We start from the raw sequence: 21,331 nt of genomic DNA, 5'->3' as shown, positions 1-21,331 counted from the left end.
CTTTTTTATGCTATTTTGAAGTTTAGCTGTTTTTTCAGCTACATGCTAACTAACCTACGTTTAAGTTTATAATTATGTTAAAAAGTTGTTTTAAAGTTCTACAAATTTCGTTTTAGAGTGTTCAATAAATGTTTATCCTGTTTGAAGGATTTAAAGTTAGGGATGTCTGAGTCTATTACGTGATTGGAAATTGTGCCTGATCATGTAGTTGATTACTCATGTATCGGATATTTAATTTATTCTCATGATCAGCATTTTATGTTTCAAGCGTTTTATTCCAGATAAATACTCTACTAGAAGCCTGTATATCCTGAACAGATTATCACAATTTGGATGAACAGCTATTGTCTTCTGTGCAGCTATTTCATGAACCCTGTTGTTGAGATCCAGTGAAGTTTAGCATTTGTTCTCACAGATGGTTTCATAAACATAAAGATCCTCTCAGACTGTATTTATCATCTCCTAAAATAATCTGCTTTATAATACTTGTGAATGTCCTACTTGGTAAAATTGAAACTTAAACACTTTTTTAAAGCATTTCTACTCAGTGTTGATTAATAGTACATTATTCATGTTATTAACTTGGCAAACAGGGGAAATCTGATGGGAGTTGGCGACGTCTCCAAAGATTTTTGACTCATTAAAAGGCAGAGACCTTTGACTTTAAAGTTCTGCCTCAACTATATGGGTGCAGATGTCTGTAGGAAACCAGTTTGGTTTGCTGTCAGGCGATGATGAATTGTGTGCCAGAGTACAGCATCATTAGTGTTTTGGTCACACAGAGGAAATGGGGACTTGCTGCAGTAAACATTATGGACTCTTTCCACTATTACTACCCAGTCTCCCCATCTCTGTTCTGTGACCTGCATACTGATCCCCATTTTTAACCTAAAGGACATCATGTCCCAGTTCCAGCCTGATGAGAGAAGTGACACTTTGATGATCTGGAGAGGACTGAGTCAAGAGCTCTCAGCTGCCATTCCCTTTTCATCTACCTCTGTTCTTGCTTTCTAAAGGTCCATCTCAAGCCTGTCTATTTTCAATCTTGTGTTTTTCTGCCTCTGCTTCTGGAGTCTGCATTGCAGTGCACCTTTCTCCCCTCTATTGAGCACAACATGTTTATATTGGCAGCAGACCTTTAAACCTCCCCTTTTCTCTTCTCTTGATGGATACAAGCATCACATACTGTATCTGGATGAGTGCGTCTCGTATTATATGAGACATCAGGAAAGCGTGAGGGTTTTTTTTTTTGACAACCCCATTCAGTTCTAGGGAAACTGTGTGAACTGATCACACAAAGAAACTCGACTGTTACACATATCTCAACCTGTCAGCTTCATCCAGAGGCGATGCATCATGATGTGTTTTTAAAAGCTAGCTTTATTCAAGCTGGAGTGCAAGTCTGCCGGGCTACTACAAGCTTAGAACTCCAAAAGCAAACATGCATGATGAAACTAAAAAAAAGATCTTTGTTGATTCCTTTAAGTATGAAAAAAGGAGAATCATTTGTGTTTAATGCATATGTGTCAAAGTCGAGGCCCAGGGGCCGGAGCCGGCCCTCCGGGTTATTATACTCGGCCATCCAGATCATTTTATTTTATTGTTATTAATGGCTCGACATTATCTTGTGAACATTTTTAGCTTGTGTAATTTTGACTATATATATATATATTTTATGGAGAGTAAAATATTAAAGGTATTTTAAGGTTTAAGTTATTTTTCCTGGACCAATATTCCTGCCTGTTTAAATTTTTCATAATTATATTTAAAAAGTTACGGGTTAAAAGAGAAAAAAAGTATTTTTTTTATTTTTTTTTTTACTAACATTTAGATTTACATTTACTAATTTTTTAGGCTGTTTTGGAGTTTAGCTAATATTTCATCTACATCCTAGCTGTTTTGGGTAAATTAAGTTTTTTTTGTTTGTTTGTTTGTTTTTTAGTCCATTTTAGAGCTTAGCTAATTTTTCAGCTACAAGCTAGTTGCTTTGGCTAATTTAGGCTTTTGTTCCAGTTTTTTAGGCTATTTTGGAGTTTAACTAATATTTTAGCTACATGTTAGCTGTTTTGGCTAATTTAGGCTTATTTCCAGTGTTGTTGTTTTTTTGTTTGTTTGTTTTTTTTTTGCTATTTTGAAGTTTAACTAATATTTTAGTGTTTGCTGTTTTGGTTAATTTAGTTTTTTTTAGGCTATTTTGGAGTTTAGCAAATATTTCAGCTACATGCTAGTTGTTTGTGCTACTTTAGGCTTTTCATTTTTAGGCTGTTTTTCTGTTAAGCTAATAGTTCAGCTGAATGCTAGCTGTTTTGGCTAATTTAGGCTTTTTTTGTTTTTGTTTTTTAGGCTTCTTTTGAGTTAAGCTAATATTTACATGCTTGCGGTTTTGACTAATTTTGTCTTTTTTCAGTTTTTTAGGCTATTTTGAAGTTTAGCTATTTTTTCAGCTACATGCTAGCTGTTTTAGCTCACCTGAGTTTAAGTTCATAATTATGTTAAAAAGTTACGGTTTTAAAGTTTTAAAAATTTTGTTTTAGAGTGTTCAATAAATGTCTATCCTGTTCGGCCCTCAACCTAAGGTGTGTTATGTATTTTGGCCCCTTGTGCGATTTAGTTTGACACCCTGGTTTAATGTCAAACAAATCTCTTCTTTGGAGCCTAAATAGATTAGCTGCAGGAGTTGGGGTAAAAAAAAAAGTTGCTAAAATGTTCTTCCATTGTGTAATTTAAAAAAAAATAACTTAACCTTTGCTAGCGAGCGGCTTCCCTTTGAGGAGATGATTGACTGCACCATCCCATCATGTTTCTTTCCTGGCTCTGGCTTCCTGTTCTACTGCAAAATTGAATGTTGCATCATTTGCGACTACCACTGTCAGACAGGTTCGCACAGCTTTTTTATTTGGTATTGTAAGACACATTTCTTGATAGATTGCCTTTTAATTTTCTTCTTCTTAGCCTCTGGAGAGGCGAGCACTTCTGCTGTTTGACAATTTAAAGCTTTTCAGGGGATTAGAGGAGAAACCAGATGATACAATCCACCAGAATAGTAAACAGACGTGTTTTCATTGTGAAAACAAAGCAGTGAAAATGAGATAGGAAAGTGGGGAGGGGTTTTTCTCTGTCAGAGAGGGTAATTATTGATAAAGCAGTGTGTGTAAATCTTGTAGGTGTCATTAATTTGAAGAAAACAGTATTGTTATGCTTTATTTTGGTTTCTATGGGCCACATTGCTTTAAAGTTTCATTGGCCAAAGATGAAAGCTCTAATCTCCGTGTTCACTGAGTGCTCAGGGTTACAAGTTTTGGCAAATAGCTGAGGAGCTCAAGACAAATGATGAAGAGGCTGCATAAAAACATTTGACAAGTTCACAAATCTATAGAGACTGAGCCTTCCACGTTGCGAAGACTAACCTGGCGTGTCAAAAGTTTGGTGCTGATCCCTACTAGGCCGCACAAAAAGGGAGCTTTCCCCTTTCCTGAAATCAAGACAGACAGCAGGTCCAAGGGGTGAAAGCTCCGTGATCTCTGCGCAACTGCCTCTTTATCACTGCAGTAATCAGTCACTTCATTGCCTGCAGGTACCGAGAATCTTTGTGGGGCTTTCCACTTTGCACTTACAGCCAATATTGTTCCCTTATGTTTTAACGATCTTGAGGCTCTCCTTGAAACTTGTCAATTTATTCACACCACTGGCTTTCAGGATCTGAATAACGTCCAGACCTCAGAGTGATCCGCAGAATTCCATTCTTGTCACACCTCATCAAAACTGACCAAAATGCTTTTCTTCCCTCCTTTAGGTTGTGCATTTTATTTGTATAGTAGTATTGAAAAAAGTGAAAACATCTAAGTAAAAAACATTCACTATATCCTTAAATTAGGGTTGTATTCAAGCTGGAACCATTTAGTTAACTAGTTTTTTTCCCCCAATAACACATTTTAAGACTGAATACACACAAGCGAGTTCCGGTTCATTCGGAGTTTTGCTCACTCTAAATAGGCTTCGTGCTTGGAGTGGAGGAACTGGACCAAAAGGCCACCATAACCGGACATTACGGGATGTATTCAGAGTACCGAAGGAACAATGAGACAACTTTTAACATAATACACATCGCTTCTCACACTGTTTTCCCAACAATCTTTATCTCATAAAGACCTATCAGCACACCTTCATAGCCGACGTCTCCCTAGCAACCGCCTTGCCAAAGTATCAAGTAAAAAGTGTTAAAAGTGTACCTGACGTTGATACAGACGCTCAGAATTGTTCAGCAAACTATAATTAAGTGTACTAGCATAGGACTTTCATTCCTCTGTCTCTCATTGCTTTGCTCCGCCCTCGTGATTCCTGGCCAATGACTGAAGAGATCTTTCGTAACGTGGTTTTGTTTACAAGCTTTAGATCAAAACAGAAATGTCCAGAAGACAGAAGTCTGAATACCGATCAAGCTCAAGGTTCTGGACTCAATCTGGATCAAATGAATCGGACTCTGTCCGGACCAACTGACTTTTCCCGTCTGAATACGCCCTAAAACAATCCTTCGTATGATTCATGACTAAAGTACTCATAAGATCGGCTTTACCCAAATTCAATTTAATTGAGTTTACAGACTGATAGCAACACAACTATTTGCAGTTGCAAAAATTAAATTTTATGTTTGATTCTGATAATTGAATTGTAGTGTAAAAAAAATATACAGACGGCTTCTGTAAACAAAGGCTTTTTGATTTATAGTAATTAAAATTATTTAAATAACTTAATTAAATGTTTCTGGACTCATCTCTGTTCCCCAGGTTGGAGTTATTTTTTTATTGCTTATTTTTTTAGTGCATAAAATAGGTATTTATAGTAATTAATCTCTGGGATAAATTTGAATATATTTTTACTGTGGTAGAAAGAGAGGACTATGGAGAGAAAATAGTTGCATCTCATTTGTGTGTGCGTAATTCTTGATTTGTGACTCATACAATACATTTTGTGCGTAATTGTGTGCAAAAATTACAAAATCCTAAACAATTTACATACAAAACTTAAAATGACTACAGCTTGAAAATATCTACACATATAGTACAAATCTCACACACACAAAACCACATTTATGCACAAATCAGATGTGAGACTTTTCACGTCTCCAGATTTGTGTGTAAATGATGCGTTTAAATGCTGCTAGAATGCTGGGTCATCAGAGTTTTATTAATAGCTGCATTGAACTTGGATTGTGAATAATATCTGTCGAAAACTTGCCATTTCCCCACCTTTTTGAACAGAAATGCCTGATCATTAATATAAAAAAATCTATACAAATTTTTAAAAAAAGCATGTATTTTGTGTGTATTAGGCATTCGGTGTGTGCTTTTTACAGATTTGTGTTTTTAGTTTCATATTGTAATTTTGTGCCTGTTTAAATTGTATTTTGTATTTTTTTCTTATTTCTTTAACTGTGAATTTACAATTGCAAGTTCACACCGCCACGCACAAAATGTATTGTATGGGTTACAAATCAAGAATTACACAAACACAAAACAAATGTAACTATTTTATCTCCGTACAGGACTATTGATATACTTATGAAAGCACTTCAGGTTCCTGTGATGCATGCTGGGGCTTTGGTCAGTTTGATCAGAGAGAGATAAGAAGATGTCGCGTTCTCTGGAGAACATAATTTGCTCTTTACAGGATCTGTTTCAGACTATTTTGCTGTTTCAAAGTTTGATGTTTTTTTAGGGATTGGGGTCTACGACATAAAAAATTAAGCAAGTGATTAAGCAAAACAATAAAAACAGAGGTTTAAGAGCTGATCTTTTCACTTTGTGACTTGTAAGTTTGACAGCAGTTTTGCTAGTTTTTTCCCTCCCACACCAACTGTGACTCAGCAACAGTGAACCCTATTAGACTTCTGTTATTAAAGTTCCTCTCCATTATCTTTTGATCTATTATAAAATCATTCCCTGTAGTCTTTTAATTCAAATGATGCAGTTTTTTAGTAAAAGTCAAAACAACCTGTGCTGTTTTCTTGAACAAAGTTTCTGCCGAGCGAGGGTGGAACAGTTGGCCCACCCCTACTTCCCATCATCCATCTATTTTCACTAGCCTACAGCCCCTCACACCCCCAACCTACCATTACGGGTGCAACAATAACAATATTGGAGTTATCAAGCTATACAGCTTTGAGATAGATGTCAGTTCGGACGAGGAATATAAAAACACACATGGATCTATCGTCTGCTATGGCATTTTCTTCTGCTCAGAAATGCAGTTTTAATCTTAATTTTCTTTATATATGTCCTCTATCACAGAAGAATACCACAAGAACATTTTGAGAACGTGATTTTCATTAGAGTGAGTCTTTAAGTTTTAAATTTCTTTTTTTTTTCTTCTTCAAATGTGTATTATAAACATCTGTTGAACAGCCTCTCTGGCAGCTGCACACTCAAACAATGCCTCTCTTTTCCTGACTTTTTATTCTTTTTCTCAAACATAATCCTCTCTAAAATAACTGTTCCTTTTGCTTGATACATGTACTTTAAGGAGCAGCAAATATTGGATATTTTTAACAAAATAGAAGATATGTGTAATTAGATGTCCAAATATAAAGTATGTCTCCAAATCCAAAAATCTCTTTGGAGAACTTCCAAGGAATTTCTTTTTTTTTTTAGTTAAAACATTTTTGCTTCTCGTTAAACTGCTGATCAAATGTTGTACTGATTTATTATTCAGCAGCCTGGTGCTCAAGTCCTGCTGCTGTGTGCTTGGTAAAGTCAGACACTTTTTAAAAACCTTTTACATGTTTACCAAATCCTTATTATTCTTGTTAGACAAATGTAGTTAACGTTAAAACAAAATTGAATGATGTAGATCCCAAGTTATAAAGTGCAGTATTTTTTATTTATTTAATAAGCACTTTTGTTTAAATAAAGCTTTTTCTTTTTTCATCAAATCACCAGATATCCTGGAGTTAAATCAATAAGGTAATACATTTGATTTTTATGGATTTAGTAGTGTTTTTTTATATTTTGTATATTTTTGAATTAATATTTCAGGTTTTGCATTCATATTTCCCAATCTATACTGCCAGATACCTTCTAGAAGTGCAGTCTGCTTGTGTGATTACATTGTATATTAGAGCTTCTGTTAGTTGAAAAGGAAATGTTACCAAGCAACTTACATATATTTTTAGTCATTTCTACATTTAGTTTAATTGTGTTTTAAGTCCTGCTGCTCCGACATTCTGACATCTCTATCTGAGGTGTGAAAAAACAAGTCTAATGAAATGTGTCCATGCACTGTCATACATGCAGAGGTCAAACAAAGGCTCTCTGTATCCACACTGGATGTCAAAGTCCCCAGAAAATGATTCTGAGAAGCTGCTGAACTCAGCGATAGGGACTGAGGGAAGACACTCCAAATGTCACACAGAAGGGATGAAGATATTGGAAAGGGAGTTTGGGTTGTGTGTGCGCCATGAGTGCTTATGGTTTTACTAGCTAGTACTGTGTGATTAAGGCCGCTGTCACATTCACCCAAACTGGAGCTGCATTTTTTGGGGGGATGTCTGGGCCTATTGAGGGTCGTAGAGAAGTACGGCTGCCTCTCAAAGGGTCGCAGGTGTGCCTTGCAGTTCCCTTGAGACTCGTTTGGCCACCTCAAGGGATGTCATGAAAATGGAACATACCATTGTTGTGGGTGTGGTAAGTGCATTGTGAAGAGTCTGTAAGGATAATGTAGGCTGCAAGCGGTCGACGTACAGGAGATACTGATGTATGATGTCTTTATGGCACATTCTGGTGCTTTATGAGGTGCAAGTACTGGCTTCCCACTGAACATGCACAGGGTGTCGGTGAGATACCTGTAGGATGGCTACACAATCTATGCTCTAATTGTCTAATTTCCTCATTTATAACCAAAGACGAGGTACGGAAAACGATACTTTTGGAACCTGTGGTCACGTCATCTGATAAGTTTCAGCTTTAATGCGACCGGCGTAGTGGACACGGTGTGCACTACTTTAAGAAGATAGCGCCTCCCTACGTACACACCGGCCATGTGATGCACATCCAAGAAACGCACATTCTAGAGAGCGCTTTTAGCTCATGGTGTTGACACTGGACAGCCACTACCCAGTACTAGCACAGGCTTGGTGCAAACCGCCGAACCAGTGCTAATCTCGCTTTAGGCTTTTTCTTTCACAGCTTCATTCAAATATTTGAAAGACTTGGTGTCAAAGAATTTCATCCGGGCACAACTGTTAATTTCTGCTCCATGATCAATATTCAAGTGGTTGGCATTTCTGTGAATTGATTGATCCAAGTTTGACCAGCTTTAAAACCCTTGTTCTCTCTTATTGGGTCCAGATGAACCCACCCTTATATTGATGTGGGATTCCTCCCATGACAACAGTGTTACATCTGCCATGGACACCAGTGAAGATAAAAAAAAAAACCTTGTAGGGTCCAGATGACCCCACTTTTAATGTAAACATGCCTAGAATAGCACAAGGTTTAACTTACAATGCACGATCAATGAACAGCTTTGTAAAACGGTTATAGACTCTTGCGTAGCGATGCATAAACGCGAGAGATTTAAAAGTACAACCCTCAAATACGCAAATATGCCTGTTTTATCATTTGAAGTGATAAAACGCACATTGCCGAGGGCGGTGTGATGTAGCATGAGGCTTTAGCCACGAACATTTGTGTGGTAGAAGCACGTCTCTACTGGTGTCTATTTACATGAGAGTTGATCAGTTCTAGCCTCATGGCTAATGCTCAATAAAGTGAATAAAAAATATAGTTACAGAAGTATATTGTGCGATATGAAAATTCAAGATGCTGTAATAAATATCGATATTCTCAAAAATGTAAAAAGCCATTTAAACATTTTTGACTTCTCTTAGTGTTCTTGCTTCAAGGCTCCGACATGGTGGTTGAACTCAAATCACCGGGGAAGAAAACATGATTGTAGATTAACTAGCCAATGAGGAGAATGTTGACAGCAGCTGCATTAGTGAAAATAAAGTCTCTTTTTATGGCGCTTCAAAGGAGCTTTTCAGTAAATTTTTATGAAGGATTGATCTGTGTGTGTCTCACCTGCGGTAGACACGAGTCGCAGCACTCAGACTCTGAGAGTCTGCAGTGAATCATGATGGCCAGGATCACAGCTTCTCACAACAATGCCACAACTATTGAGTTTCTCCACACTTGAAACAGTTCAAACCTCAAACAGTTTCAGTTCAACTGTAGATTATTCTTTAAATACTTGCATCACATGGGCTTTTGCAACAAATTTGACATTCTCTTTGTTTTTTAGGGGGGAGAATGACCACATATGCATGCTTTACAATGGCTTTTAAAGCTGTTAATTTCGTTAAGCTTTGATTAGATCTGAGTGCCCTAAGATCCAGCAGATGTAGAAAAAGTTGTAACACATTTATTAAACAGTGTCCTGTTTTAGTAACTATGAAGAATCTTGTGGAGTTGGGAAATCTGAGTATTTTGTGAAGCTCTTAAACTGCGATCACATCAAACCCGATATAGGCCTTTGAGTTTCAGTGTTATATCAAAGTATGGATTCAATCTGAGTGAGGTACTGTTACACAATTTGAGCATTGGGTGTGGCACGTTGGTCCACCAGTAGCACGTTTTGATCATCGTGGGTTGAGAGGTTGACATATTGCGTCAACCAATCAGAACTCTTGAGTTGTTAAGTGATCCAATCAACAGGTGGAGTACAAATTCAATATGGAGGATTGATCCAAACTTTTTTTGTTTGGAAATTCTATCTATCCATCTTCTTATCCTGCTGATTCCCTTTCATGGCCACAGGGTTGCGGGAGCACGTCCGTGCTACTAATGGGAAAAGGGGAGTACACTCTGGACATGTTGCGATAGCGCTCGCTACACTAGCTCCCAGAAGGCCGACTGGAGGGCAAATGGAAGAGCAGCTGGAAAATCACAGCAGGGCCTTCTGAACTTTATATTTTTTCTTATTTTCATTGAGACAAAAATAAAAAGATCCACTAATTGTATTCTTATTTTTGGGACAGAAAGTCTTTGATCTTGGTCACAGAGACAGCAAGTGGCCGTTAGCTACCACAGCAGGAGTGAAGCTCACCTCTCCGGGAGAGTCTCTGAATGATCTCATGAACCCAAATATGGAGACTTGATTACTGATGCTTTTGTAGAACTTTTCTTAAATAAATAAATCTGATCTCTAAACATCCATCATGTCTTCCATGCTTTGTAATAAGATAAAGACAGACACCACTCCACGTAGCGATCAGACTAAAGACACTTGGTAGTAGCTCCTATTACATGCATTCTGAGCATCAAACCTATTAATGCATTTGAAAAGCAAATTTGATGCACGTCAAAAGAGATACATTTGATTCAGCTTAACATTTTCTGTCAAACTTTTCAAAGCACAAGGTTCTAGATGGGTCATTTTTCTTCTACTTTTTTCTTTTCTGCATTCTTGATCTACTAGTTTAACCACAGAATACTTCTGCAGACTTTTCAAACTCTAGTTGAACCCGTTTCTTTATGTCCTCGTGCTGTTGACATTCATTTTACAAGTAATCCCCCCCATGTTACACTTTGCATGTTCGCTTGTAGCTCATACTTTTCACTTAAACCTTCATATATAACCCTGAACATCACCTCATTCCTATTCTCTGATGTTCTCCTTTAGACATTTACTGTGCTTAAAATAACTTTTTTTTTATTTGCTGTCTAGCACACTACTTTCATGTGCCATTGAACCAGAAACACTTTTCATTTGAGGCCATCAGTGTTTTCTTCTTTCATAAATCTGCATCCAGCACTTTACTGCAGCGAACATGCTGTTTCCTTTTCTACTTCGAAGAAATTGGTTATTTACTTTCGTCTCATTTGGTGGCTAAGCTTTGGGTACCGTTGTGAAGTGTACCGTCAGTGGCTGTCTGCGAATTTTAGAGTTCATTTTAAGATTTAGTGTCTGTGTCTGTTATTTTTTGTGTGTTTATTTTAATCTCTACATTCTGCTTGGATAAGAAAATATAATCGCATTTGTCAATCACAGTATTTTATTTAAAAATAAAATGACATATTTTAAAAATTGACCTTGTGACCAATGTCTTGGCGTAACTTCCTGCCAGAATTGACGCAGGTCGCGCAAAAAATTGACCAGATGGCGGAACAATCGCTGCACGGCGCGAGCCAGCTGCAGTGGACCATGGCGCTTTGTGTCTGGTGTGAACCAAAGGTTAACAAGGGCGGCGAATGGAAGAGCCTTCCGTTCTGCGGAACTCCGCAGTGCTTCCACTATCAGTATGAACAAGGTGTACCAGCCCACACTTTTAGCTAGTTTGCTCCAAACCATTAGAAATAAATGCACTTTAAAGTCGGCTACTTTTATTTTTTCAGGTAAAAAATGCTTTGTGTTTTTGTTTTTGTTTTTTTTTTTAATAAAAAAAAAAGTTCCACATTAGGTTCTGTAACAGATTGGTGACCTGTCCCCACCTTCACCATATAATGGTGGGGTTGGCTCCAGCAGCTAACCCATCTTCAGAACCTGTTAAATCCCTGGTTAAAGGATGCATACAACTTCCACCTTAATTGAGTTTAAATAAAAAAAAGGTCTTAACTAAAAAATAAAAAGTTCGAAACAGACATTTTTAAAAAACAAATTAATATTATCTAAAATTGTGTAAAGCTCTTAAGTCAAATCCCATTAGTGAACTTTTAGATTGAAAATCTGGCTGTGATACCTATCCCTCATTAGCATGCCTAAACAATCCAGAGCAAATATTATTTTTCTACCTGGTAAACGTGTCTTTCCTGCTTAGGCTGCATAGACGTAATTTGTAATTCCATTTTCACCAGGAGTCACTTGAATCATTGGTTTGTTTGAGGAAACTCCTGCAGAGGTGCACATGCGTTTGTATCCGTTTAATTCGACACAATGACACCACAGCCTTCATGCTTCTTTGATGTTGACTTTCATTGCATTCAAAGTGAGAAATGTCAAGAGATCCAATTCCATTTGTGTTGGGGTGCAAGACAGCATGAATGCAGATGGGTTGCGTGTGCAAAGACCATGATAAGTGCCTTAGCTGACAATTGACATCCTGGCTTGGAAGTTTTCTTTCACAAGAATATCAACAAAGACCATAAATACTTGAGCTAGCACTGGGAAGACTTCAGACAAAAGACTCACAATTAGAGAGTAAACACAAAAAACCCCAAACTTCTAACTGTTCATCATCCTTTGTTTTCACCAGATACCCCAGATAGTCAAGTATCTTTTATACTACACCACAGCTACTCTGCAGCACAAGATAATGTGCTTTTAACTCGTAAAAGATCAAACATTTTACCAAAGTTTCACTTTGCATATAAAGCCTGTTCATTGTGGAGGTAGCGTTGAGCAAACAAGACGTCTTCAGGTCAACAAGGATGTAAAAACCTACATAGTTTATCATCTATGCGCATCTCAGCCATCAATTTATAAATTTAACTAATCTAAATAAATAAATGTTAATTAGGTAATCATTTAAAGAATTGCTATTTTCTTTTTCTTTTATTTATTCATTTTTTTCTTTTCCCCCTCTTTGTCCTCAGCAGTCTTACACTGCTGGGTTTTGTTATTTAGTTTGGGGTTGGAGCTTGGTAGTCTTAATTTGTGGGCTTTGTTTATTTGTTTTCTCTAGGTAGTTTTGGTTAGGCAGCCATTAGCCGGGAGCTGCTGGCTCAGACGGTCTACATGGCTGGGTCAGCAGTCTCCTTGACTTATTTTATGTCTGGCCAAGGAGCCACCATGGAGAGATAAAAGAGCCACATGTGGCTCTGGAGCCGCAGGTTGAAGACCCCTGGTTTAGCACATGGTGTTCACACTGAACCGTTGCAAGCCCATACTGGGGCATGTCCGCCACTTACAGTTGAAAGAGGCTTGGTGCAAAATGTCGAAGTGGTGTAAATCTCGTAAATCTTGCTCCAGGCTTTTTCTTTCACAGCTCTACTCCATTGAAAAGGACATCATCTATATCTCACTGTCAAAGCTGAGTCCTTCATTGGTCAAAGTTCAACCAGGTTCCACGATAAATGCACGTTCAATAGATGTGCACTTTGCACGCAGAACTAAAAAAGCCCATAGAACCTTGGTGAATGTAAGAGTTTTCAACATGGAAGCCCAAAACGCGCATATACTTGTTAACATAGACTTTTCATTGAAAACGGTCGCTTGGATACATGTTGCCTAGAGCGGTGTAAATGTAGCTTTAGATATTGTTCAAACTAAGTCAAGTACGGTAATAGCTTTTTCAAATTACTCTAAAATTGACAACTTGTGGTTTTTCTGTTTACACATTTAGTCTAGTGCTCTCTAGATACTGATGAAGGTCAATGACTATCATAGATGGACTATCAAAGGTGTTTTCTGAGAACAAACTGTCTTGCTGCCTACATGCATATATAATATAACAATTTCCATCTCAATGTATTGATCAGATTTATGTAAAATAATGCTCACATTCTGACATGACTCATCTTTCTATCCATACATTAATTTTCTTATTTACTCATTTTTTAGGATTTAAATTTGTCATGTGGAATGAAATGATTCCCTTTTTTTTCTCTCCATCAGTCATTCCCCTTTTCTATATTTGCATCACGTTTGAAATGATCAGGTCATATAACAGCTGTGAACATCAAAGGCACAACACAGATTGACAATGCAGATTTATGATGTCAAGTTCGGCACAAGGCAAGATAAGATCCACAATGAACACCAACAGAATTTAGAGTAAGATGCTTGTCTGATCTGTCCCGATGCAGTGGATGTTTTTTTTACAAATATTTTTGTTCACTGTGTTAAGGCAATCCTGGGGATGTTTAAAAATATGTATCTTTTAGGAATTTGACAAAGGTAGACATTTGAACTCATTCATTTCATAGAGGGGGAGTAAAACAATAAAACAAAAGAAGTGAATCACTGGAGTACTTACCTGCAACTGCTAAATATTTTTTGTTTTGCAGAAACCAATAACATACAAGTTGAAAATACTTGAAAAGCACCTTGTAATTTTGACCTATTTTTGTTTTGCATATCTCCTAAACAATTCTTTAAAAATAAAATCTTTTTAACAGCTTGATAAACACTCACCTTCTACTTTATTAGGTACACTTGATAATAACGGGTTGGACTAGAATTGTGTCAGAACTGCCTTACTCATTGGTGGCGTAGAATCAACAAAGGACTAGAACCATTCCTCAGACAGTCTGGTTTATATTGACATGATAGTATCACACAGTTGCAGCAGATTCAGCTGAACATCCATGATGCCAATCTCCCATTCCACCACATCCCAAAGGTGATCTATTGGGCTGAGATCTGATGACTGTGGATGTCATTAGAGTCCAGTGAAATTGTCTTGTTCAAGAAACCAGTGTGAGATTATTCCAACTTTATGACATGGCACCTTATTTCTGCTAGAAGAAGCCATCGGAAGGTGGTACACTGTGGTCATAAAGGGATGGACGTGGTCAGCAAAAATACTCATGTAGGCTGTTGCATTGGAGCCATGATCAATTGATACTAAGGGGCCAAAAGTGTGCTAAGAAAATATTGCCCACCACCACCAGCCTGAACTGCTGATACAAATCAGGATGGATCCATGCTTTCATGCGACTGTCGAAGCAAAAATGGTGACTCATCAGACCAGGCAACGCCTTTCCAATCTTCTATTGTCCAGTTTTGGCGATTTTAGCCTCATTTTACTGTTCTTAGCTGACAGGAGTGATACCCGGTGTGTTCTTCTGCTGCTGTAGTCCATCTGTCTTGAGGTTGTACAGTATATATTGTGCGTTCAGAGATGTTCTTCTGCAGACCTCTGTTATAACCTTTCTATCAACTAGAACCAGTCTAGACATTCTCCTCTAATCTCTGGCATCAACAACAGAACTACCTCTCACTGGATATTTTCTCTTTTTCTGACCATTCTTTTTAAACCCTTGAGATGGTTGTGGGTGAAAATCCCAGCAGATCATCAGTTTCTGAAATACTCAGACCAGCCCATCTGGCATCAACAACCATACCACGTTCAGTCACTTCAGTCACCTTTCTTCCCCATTCTGATGCTCAGTTTGAACTGTGGGAGATTGTCTTGACCATGTCTACATAAATGTATTTAGTTGCTGCCACGTGATTAGACAGGTTAGAAACTTGCATTGTGGAACAGTTGGCAGGTGTTCCAACTAAAGTGTCCAGTAAGTGCATAAGACCAGTCTTTTACTTCATGTGGAAAGCCTAAAACATAATCCAAACCAAACCGAAATTCATCTGTTTTATTCTCTGTTTACATCCATAGAAAAATAATGAAAAGATGAGGAGCCGCATGGTTCTTCGTCATCACCGACTGTATCAAAACACTCTCATAATTACTTATGGAACCGTGCACACATACTGTGAATTAATGAATCATCCCCAGCAGACATGTGTGAACTTGCAATCACTGTCCTATTTCTCCACCAACATTTGCTTTTTTTTTACATTTAAACAACCTGCCCCCCGGATTTTAGTCTTCTGTCTGGTAAATATGCTGCAGTGTTGTTAATTTTATGACTAATTATCATCTTTTGATGGATTTTTCTCCTCTTGATATATATTTTTACATCAAATGCTTTCCCCCCAAAAATATCAGACTTTAGAGGAGTTTTCTCGCCACCCCCTTCTGTCACATGACGGCACAAGGGTGATAAGACGTTGAATTGAGGATACATCAACATATTATTTAGCAGAGTGTCATATTTTGTTGCACATACATTGCACCACCATCCAGCTCTGGTGATGTGGTTGAAAGAAATGTTGATTTCGTTCGACCCTCCCCTCCCCCCATGTACCCACCTCTCCTTTAGTGGAGTCTTCTCTATTCTGCGTTTCTTTTTCCTTCCCATTACCTGCCAGTCAAAGTAATGTGCAGTGGGGATTTAGACCCATTTCTTCCCTTCTTGCTTTGATGCCCACCAGCAAGTTGTTGTGCGTATGCTCCATAGACACCTTACACTTCTTTAGAGAGCTAATTTCATGCTTTTTGGCCTTGAATAACTGCAATATTGATCCTTGTTTTTCTGCTTTCTTAAAAGTGGTTATTATTTATGATTCAAATGGAGCAGAGAAGCCATACGACTCAATTTCCCTCCGTTTCATCAAATACTAGAGGACTTTACTGTCAGGAATTGCTGCAGTCTTGTCATTGTCTTGCAGGAAAAGAGAAATAGTAACTTACCTCTAAAAGACATAGCTGTTTACCCACTGAGGTGAACTAGAAAATCTAAATATTAGCAGTGTGTATCTTTCCCTTTCACTCGATTCAATATACATTTCGATACATGGTCTATGAACTGATACAAAAAAGATTTGTTGCGATTATAAAAGTTTTTTTAGGCTAATTTAGCTAATATTTTGACTATGAGCTTCAGCATTTTAACTATCAACTCTGGCATCTTCAGTTGCCATATTCAGCTTACAGCATTCACATTTGCATTATTACACATAATGCTATATATCTAGTTAATAGCTGATATGCGCCAAAAAAAAAAAAAAAAATTTGTTTGTGTTTTTCTGCCCCACTTTTTCTTGCAGTTGGTGGGTGGCGAGTTCGATCTGGAGACAAACTTCATCATCCAGGACGCAGAAAGCATCAGCTGCATGGCAGAGCTGCTGCAGTACTGCAACGCCAACTGCCAGGCGGAAGTCTGGAGCATGTTCATCGCCATGCTTCGAAAAAGCGTTCGAAACCTGCAGACAAGCACCGAAGTGGGTCTGATCAAACAGGTGCTGCTCAAAATGAATTCAGTGGATGACATGATTGCAGGTATGATGACGAGTGGCTCCTTATTGTTTATATTGTTTATTTCCCTCCTGATTGTGTTATATTGTTCTATAAAACCTATTTTTATGCTGCAGTCTTTAAATAAAAGGGTTTGCCTCACTGATAACTGTATTAATTTAATTACTATGCTATCCATGTATTTGCAGTTAAATAGCTTTATATTGGTTACAATCGAGGTTTACCGGCAGTGAACTGTGACTTAAAGTGAATGTATTTTTCAGGTAATGAGCACTCTTAGTAATTCCCATGAGGCTTTGCAGTGTGGATGAATTAGGATATCTGTGAAATGCAGCTAATGCTCTACATAGTCTGCTCTCTCCTCTTTTTTCTGTGTACATGGGATATGTGTTTTGCTCTCCTAGACTTGCTGGTGGAAATGTTGGGTGTGTTGGCCAGCTACAGCATCACAGTCACAGAATTAAAGCTGCTCTTCAGCATGCTGCGAGGAGAAGGTGGTTTCTGGGTAAGTTAGAGTTAAGATTTGTCACTGGCACTCCAGTCACTGTTACAGAAGCATCGTGGGACTATTTTAGTAATAGGACGCAAACAAATGAGTGCAAAGTGTAACTAATGACGATTTTCAAAATAAAAACGGGCTGTTTTGATTTATATTCATGATTTTCGATCTTTGCCGTCCGTGCAGCCCAGGCATGCTGTTAAAATGCTGTCCGTGTTGAATCAAATGCCCCAGAGACACGGTCCAGACACCTTCTTCAACTTTCCTGGTCGCAGTGCAGCCGTAAGTCATTCTAACTCAGTCAATAAAGCTGGAGTCAAATGTTTGTTTCACATTAAATGTTCGCACATTTAACATAATAAATTCATTGAAACCTTAGCACTGCATCATGTAATAATCAATATTTTTTTTACCAGTTATTTATGTTTAAAACATTACAGGATGTCTTTTAATATTTAAGTTGTCCTTTAAATTGTATTTATTTAAAATAAATTAGCATATTTTCAAGCTTTTTGTGGCAAAAATGCACATTCATACAAAAACAGCAGTTAAAATATCACGGTTTCAAAACAGTTTTCATTCATAAAATTTTAACTTCACCAAACCAAAGATGTGATTGCTTTAATATTTTAGTTTATGCATTTAGATCTCAGATTTTTTTGCATTGGACTGGTGCTAATTGGCCCAAAAAATAAAAAGGATGAACATGCTTTTAATAGTACTAAGTACCTCCTTGCATACTTGCAAAAATATACTCACATATGAAGACTGCAATTATTATTATTATAATTTTTGACTTTTTTACACTTTTTTATATAAATCTTATAAGTAACTTTCACACTTTTAAAGCTACAGAGTACTCAATCTATTTAAATATGACCACAAATTTAAAAGCAGATTTTCTATTGAATACAGTGAGAGTGGTTTTGTACATTAAAATATGTATTATTTGTATTATTGTGACTTATGTCAGTTAACGCTCTTATTTTTATTCTATATAATACTATTCTTTGTAAAATGTTGTATAACTCATGTTCAGTGATGCAGTTAAAAACAAAAACTAATATTGATAAGTATTGGAACGCATGATTAAAATTCATAAAGATGTCCAGGTGGACGATCAATTCCTATGTAAAATCTCATGTTAATTTTATGTCAGCATGCTTTTATGATAAGTATTTAAGTATTTATTTAAGTATTGGCATGGTGGAAGAGTGTCCGCCCTGAGACTGGAAGGTCGTAAGTTCAAATCCAGGCCGAGTCATACCAAAGACCCTAAAAATCGACTCAATGTCTTCGTACTTGACACTCAGCATAAAAAGGGTTCGATTGGGGGGGTTCAACCACCAAATGGTTCCTGAGCGCGGTTGTGTCTGCAGCTCACCCCTTCCCCAGTGGATGGGTCAAATTTCACTCAGCTGTGTGACAGCTAATGAGACTTTAACTTTATTAAGTGCATTTATTAACAGCTCTGCTTTTAGAGTGTCCTGCTTCTTTCCAAACAGTAATTCCAGCTTCTCATTGACGGAAAACGTCATTAAAACAAGCTGGACGGCAGTCCTCAAGGCTTAGATTTGGGCACCCCTGCTTTAGATAAATCATCAAGCATTCCTCAAACAAAAGAACAAAAACCAAACACAGACTTCCAGTCTCTGGGTAATATTTCATATGCTTTTAAGCCACAATTTCTAATGCTGCATAATGGGTTTTTTGTGTGTTTTTTAGGCCATTGCTTTACCTCCTATTGCTAAGTGGCCTTATCAGAATGGGTTTACATTTAACACCTGGTTCAAAATGGATCCACTGAATAATATCAGTGTTGACAAAGACAAGCCATATCTGTATTGGTGAGTCCACACTGACTAACACCCATAATTCACTTTTATTTAATAATAATCATAATATAAACTCTTCTAGAGTGCACTAGAGAGGTTAGAAGAACTTGACTGGCACTAGCGTCCTGCTGTTGGATACTCTCTGACCTGCAATGATTTTCTCATAAGCAGATTATGGCTGTTACTTGTTTTTCAAGGTTAAACTAGTTTTAGCGATGCTATTATTCACACGCTGGCAACATTTTTATGAAATATGGGCTGTGAAAGGACTTGATTTTTTCCAGACAATGCCCATGAATTATAATGCAGAGAGCGGGAATTAGGTGAGATTACGGAGATTAAAACTCACGGAAGCATGAATTACAGCGGCGGGAACACTGATTGCTGCAGTAAGAGACACTATGGCGGTGTTAATTTAGATTTGAATTGGTGCTACAAAAGGCTCACATACCAGTTCCTGCAGGAGCTTGTGGGTAATTATTGCCAAAAAAAAATTAATAACATGAAAGTGCAGTGATGCCTGGCTGCTGCTTTTTCTGTATGGAGAGCGACCTTTGGAGTAAATCACTGAATACAATGTAAAATAGAATAAAGCTGTGGAAATGAATAAAAAATGATAGTGAGAATTTGGGGCTTGTGAAAAGGTAGGATTCCATATTTAAATATGTTTAGCTCTTGTAGCCTGCTGGCTTTCATCACTGTATGTGGATCCAGCTGCTGCAGTGAAATGTTTTTACGCACAGATTTGCTCAGAACAAGTACTGATAGCTCAGATATTATCATTTAAAGGCCTACTCTGATAAAAAGGCTGTTTTGGGTGTTTTTTAACATGTTGTTGTGACATTTTTCTCATTATGGAGGACATATATTAAGAAAAATTAAGCTTGGAAAGTGCTAGTACCTGTAAAGTAAAAGCTACAAGGTCCCTGCTCCGCTCCATTCTGATGCACAGGTGGACGACTAAATCCATGAATGTTTTCCTTATCCGAGGTGGCATCTGCTTCAAAACTGTACGCTCCAATTTTGCTGGTCATTTTTGTTGGACCAAAAATGTTAGGTTTAGAGTGTGAGATGTGGTAAGCTAGCGGGAGAGTGTTTAAACAGATGGGGGATGGGCTTACTCCGCGTGAATGAACTGCAGGAACTGTCATTTCACAGTAAAAAAAAAAAGTACATCTTAAATTAAGTTGTTACAAATTTTTGCTTAGTTTTTTTAAGGTAATCTATTGAGAAGTCTAACATGTCATACCGTTCTTCACAGCTTTCGTACCAGTAAGGGCATCGGCTACTCTGCACATTTTGTTGGGAACTGTTTGATTGTGACATCGCTGAAGTCTAAAGGAAAAGGTTTCCAGCATTGTGTGAAATATGACTTTCAACCCAGGAAGGTAAGGATGAATAACTTTGTTTGCAAAGAAGGGGGTGGGGCTTGGGGAGGCAGACTAAGCGGGGGAGGTGTGGCCCGAATCTGTGATTGAAAGTGAGGTTAGCTTGAGGTAACTAAAAGATCTTTTTATTATTGTCTCAATGAAAATAAGAAAAAAATCATGAGTTTCCGGAGGCCCAAGCAGGCTGCTTCCCCATGCTGCAGCGGCTCTCTGTCTACCGGCCAGATTTCTTCCCCGCTCTCAGTCGTTGGGCGAGCTCCACCGCTCTCGGCATTGCGGAATTAGCTTCAACTCTTGGCGTTCCCATTCAAAGATGCAGAGCTGCAGAGCATGATGATGTGAAACTTCTAAAATGACGTGGAACACGCCAGTTGAACAATCACAAATTTAAACTGTAATACCTCATTTCAAGCTGTAGGGGGCAGCACATAGAAGGTTTTAGACCTTAATTTCAGGAATTAAACAGGTTTGGCCCAATCTGAAATTGTCCCTTCTCCCTTCCCCTTCATTTGTCCCTCCAAATGGAGAGTTATAAAAAAATAGTGTCTTATATTTCAAAGTCACTTTCGTTTGACGTCAATAATTGCCAGTCCGCTAGCGTTAGCGCAGAGCTTCCAGCGCTCAAATATACAAAACAACAGTTTTATAACTTTAAAAAAGTCATGCTACAACATAAAGTCATTGTAATGTAATGTAATGTAAACGTCTGTGGTTTCAGAGGACACCCTCGAGAAGAAAAGTGCTTCTCACTGCAATGCAGTTTACCCTCGCGACAGAGGTCTAATTTATCCCTCAG

General features: G+C 37.8%; 1 protein-coding gene across 1 annotated transcript in view; it reads left to right on the top strand.

The window, feature by feature from the left end:
- nbeab (neurobeachin b) overlaps positions 1–21,331 on the top strand; it is a gene marked incomplete in the record, with an annotated part of 255,493 nt that overhangs the window by 37,761 nt on the left and 196,401 nt on the right. The window contains 5 exon segments of the mRNA XM_036214796.1: positions 16,606–16,837; positions 17,218–17,318; positions 17,499–17,594; positions 19,038–19,159; positions 20,409–20,535. Coding sequence (XP_036070689.1) covers positions 16,606–16,837; positions 17,218–17,318; positions 17,499–17,594; positions 19,038–19,159; positions 20,409–20,535 — 678 coding nt within the window.

This window comes from Oryzias melastigma, linkage group LG13 (genome assembly GCF_002922805.2).
Source record: "Oryzias melastigma strain HK-1 linkage group LG13, ASM292280v2, whole genome shotgun sequence".
Lineage (NCBI taxonomy): Eukaryota > Metazoa > Chordata > Actinopteri > Beloniformes > Adrianichthyidae > Oryzias > Oryzias melastigma.
This window is presented reverse-complemented; position numbering and strand designations above follow the sequence as displayed.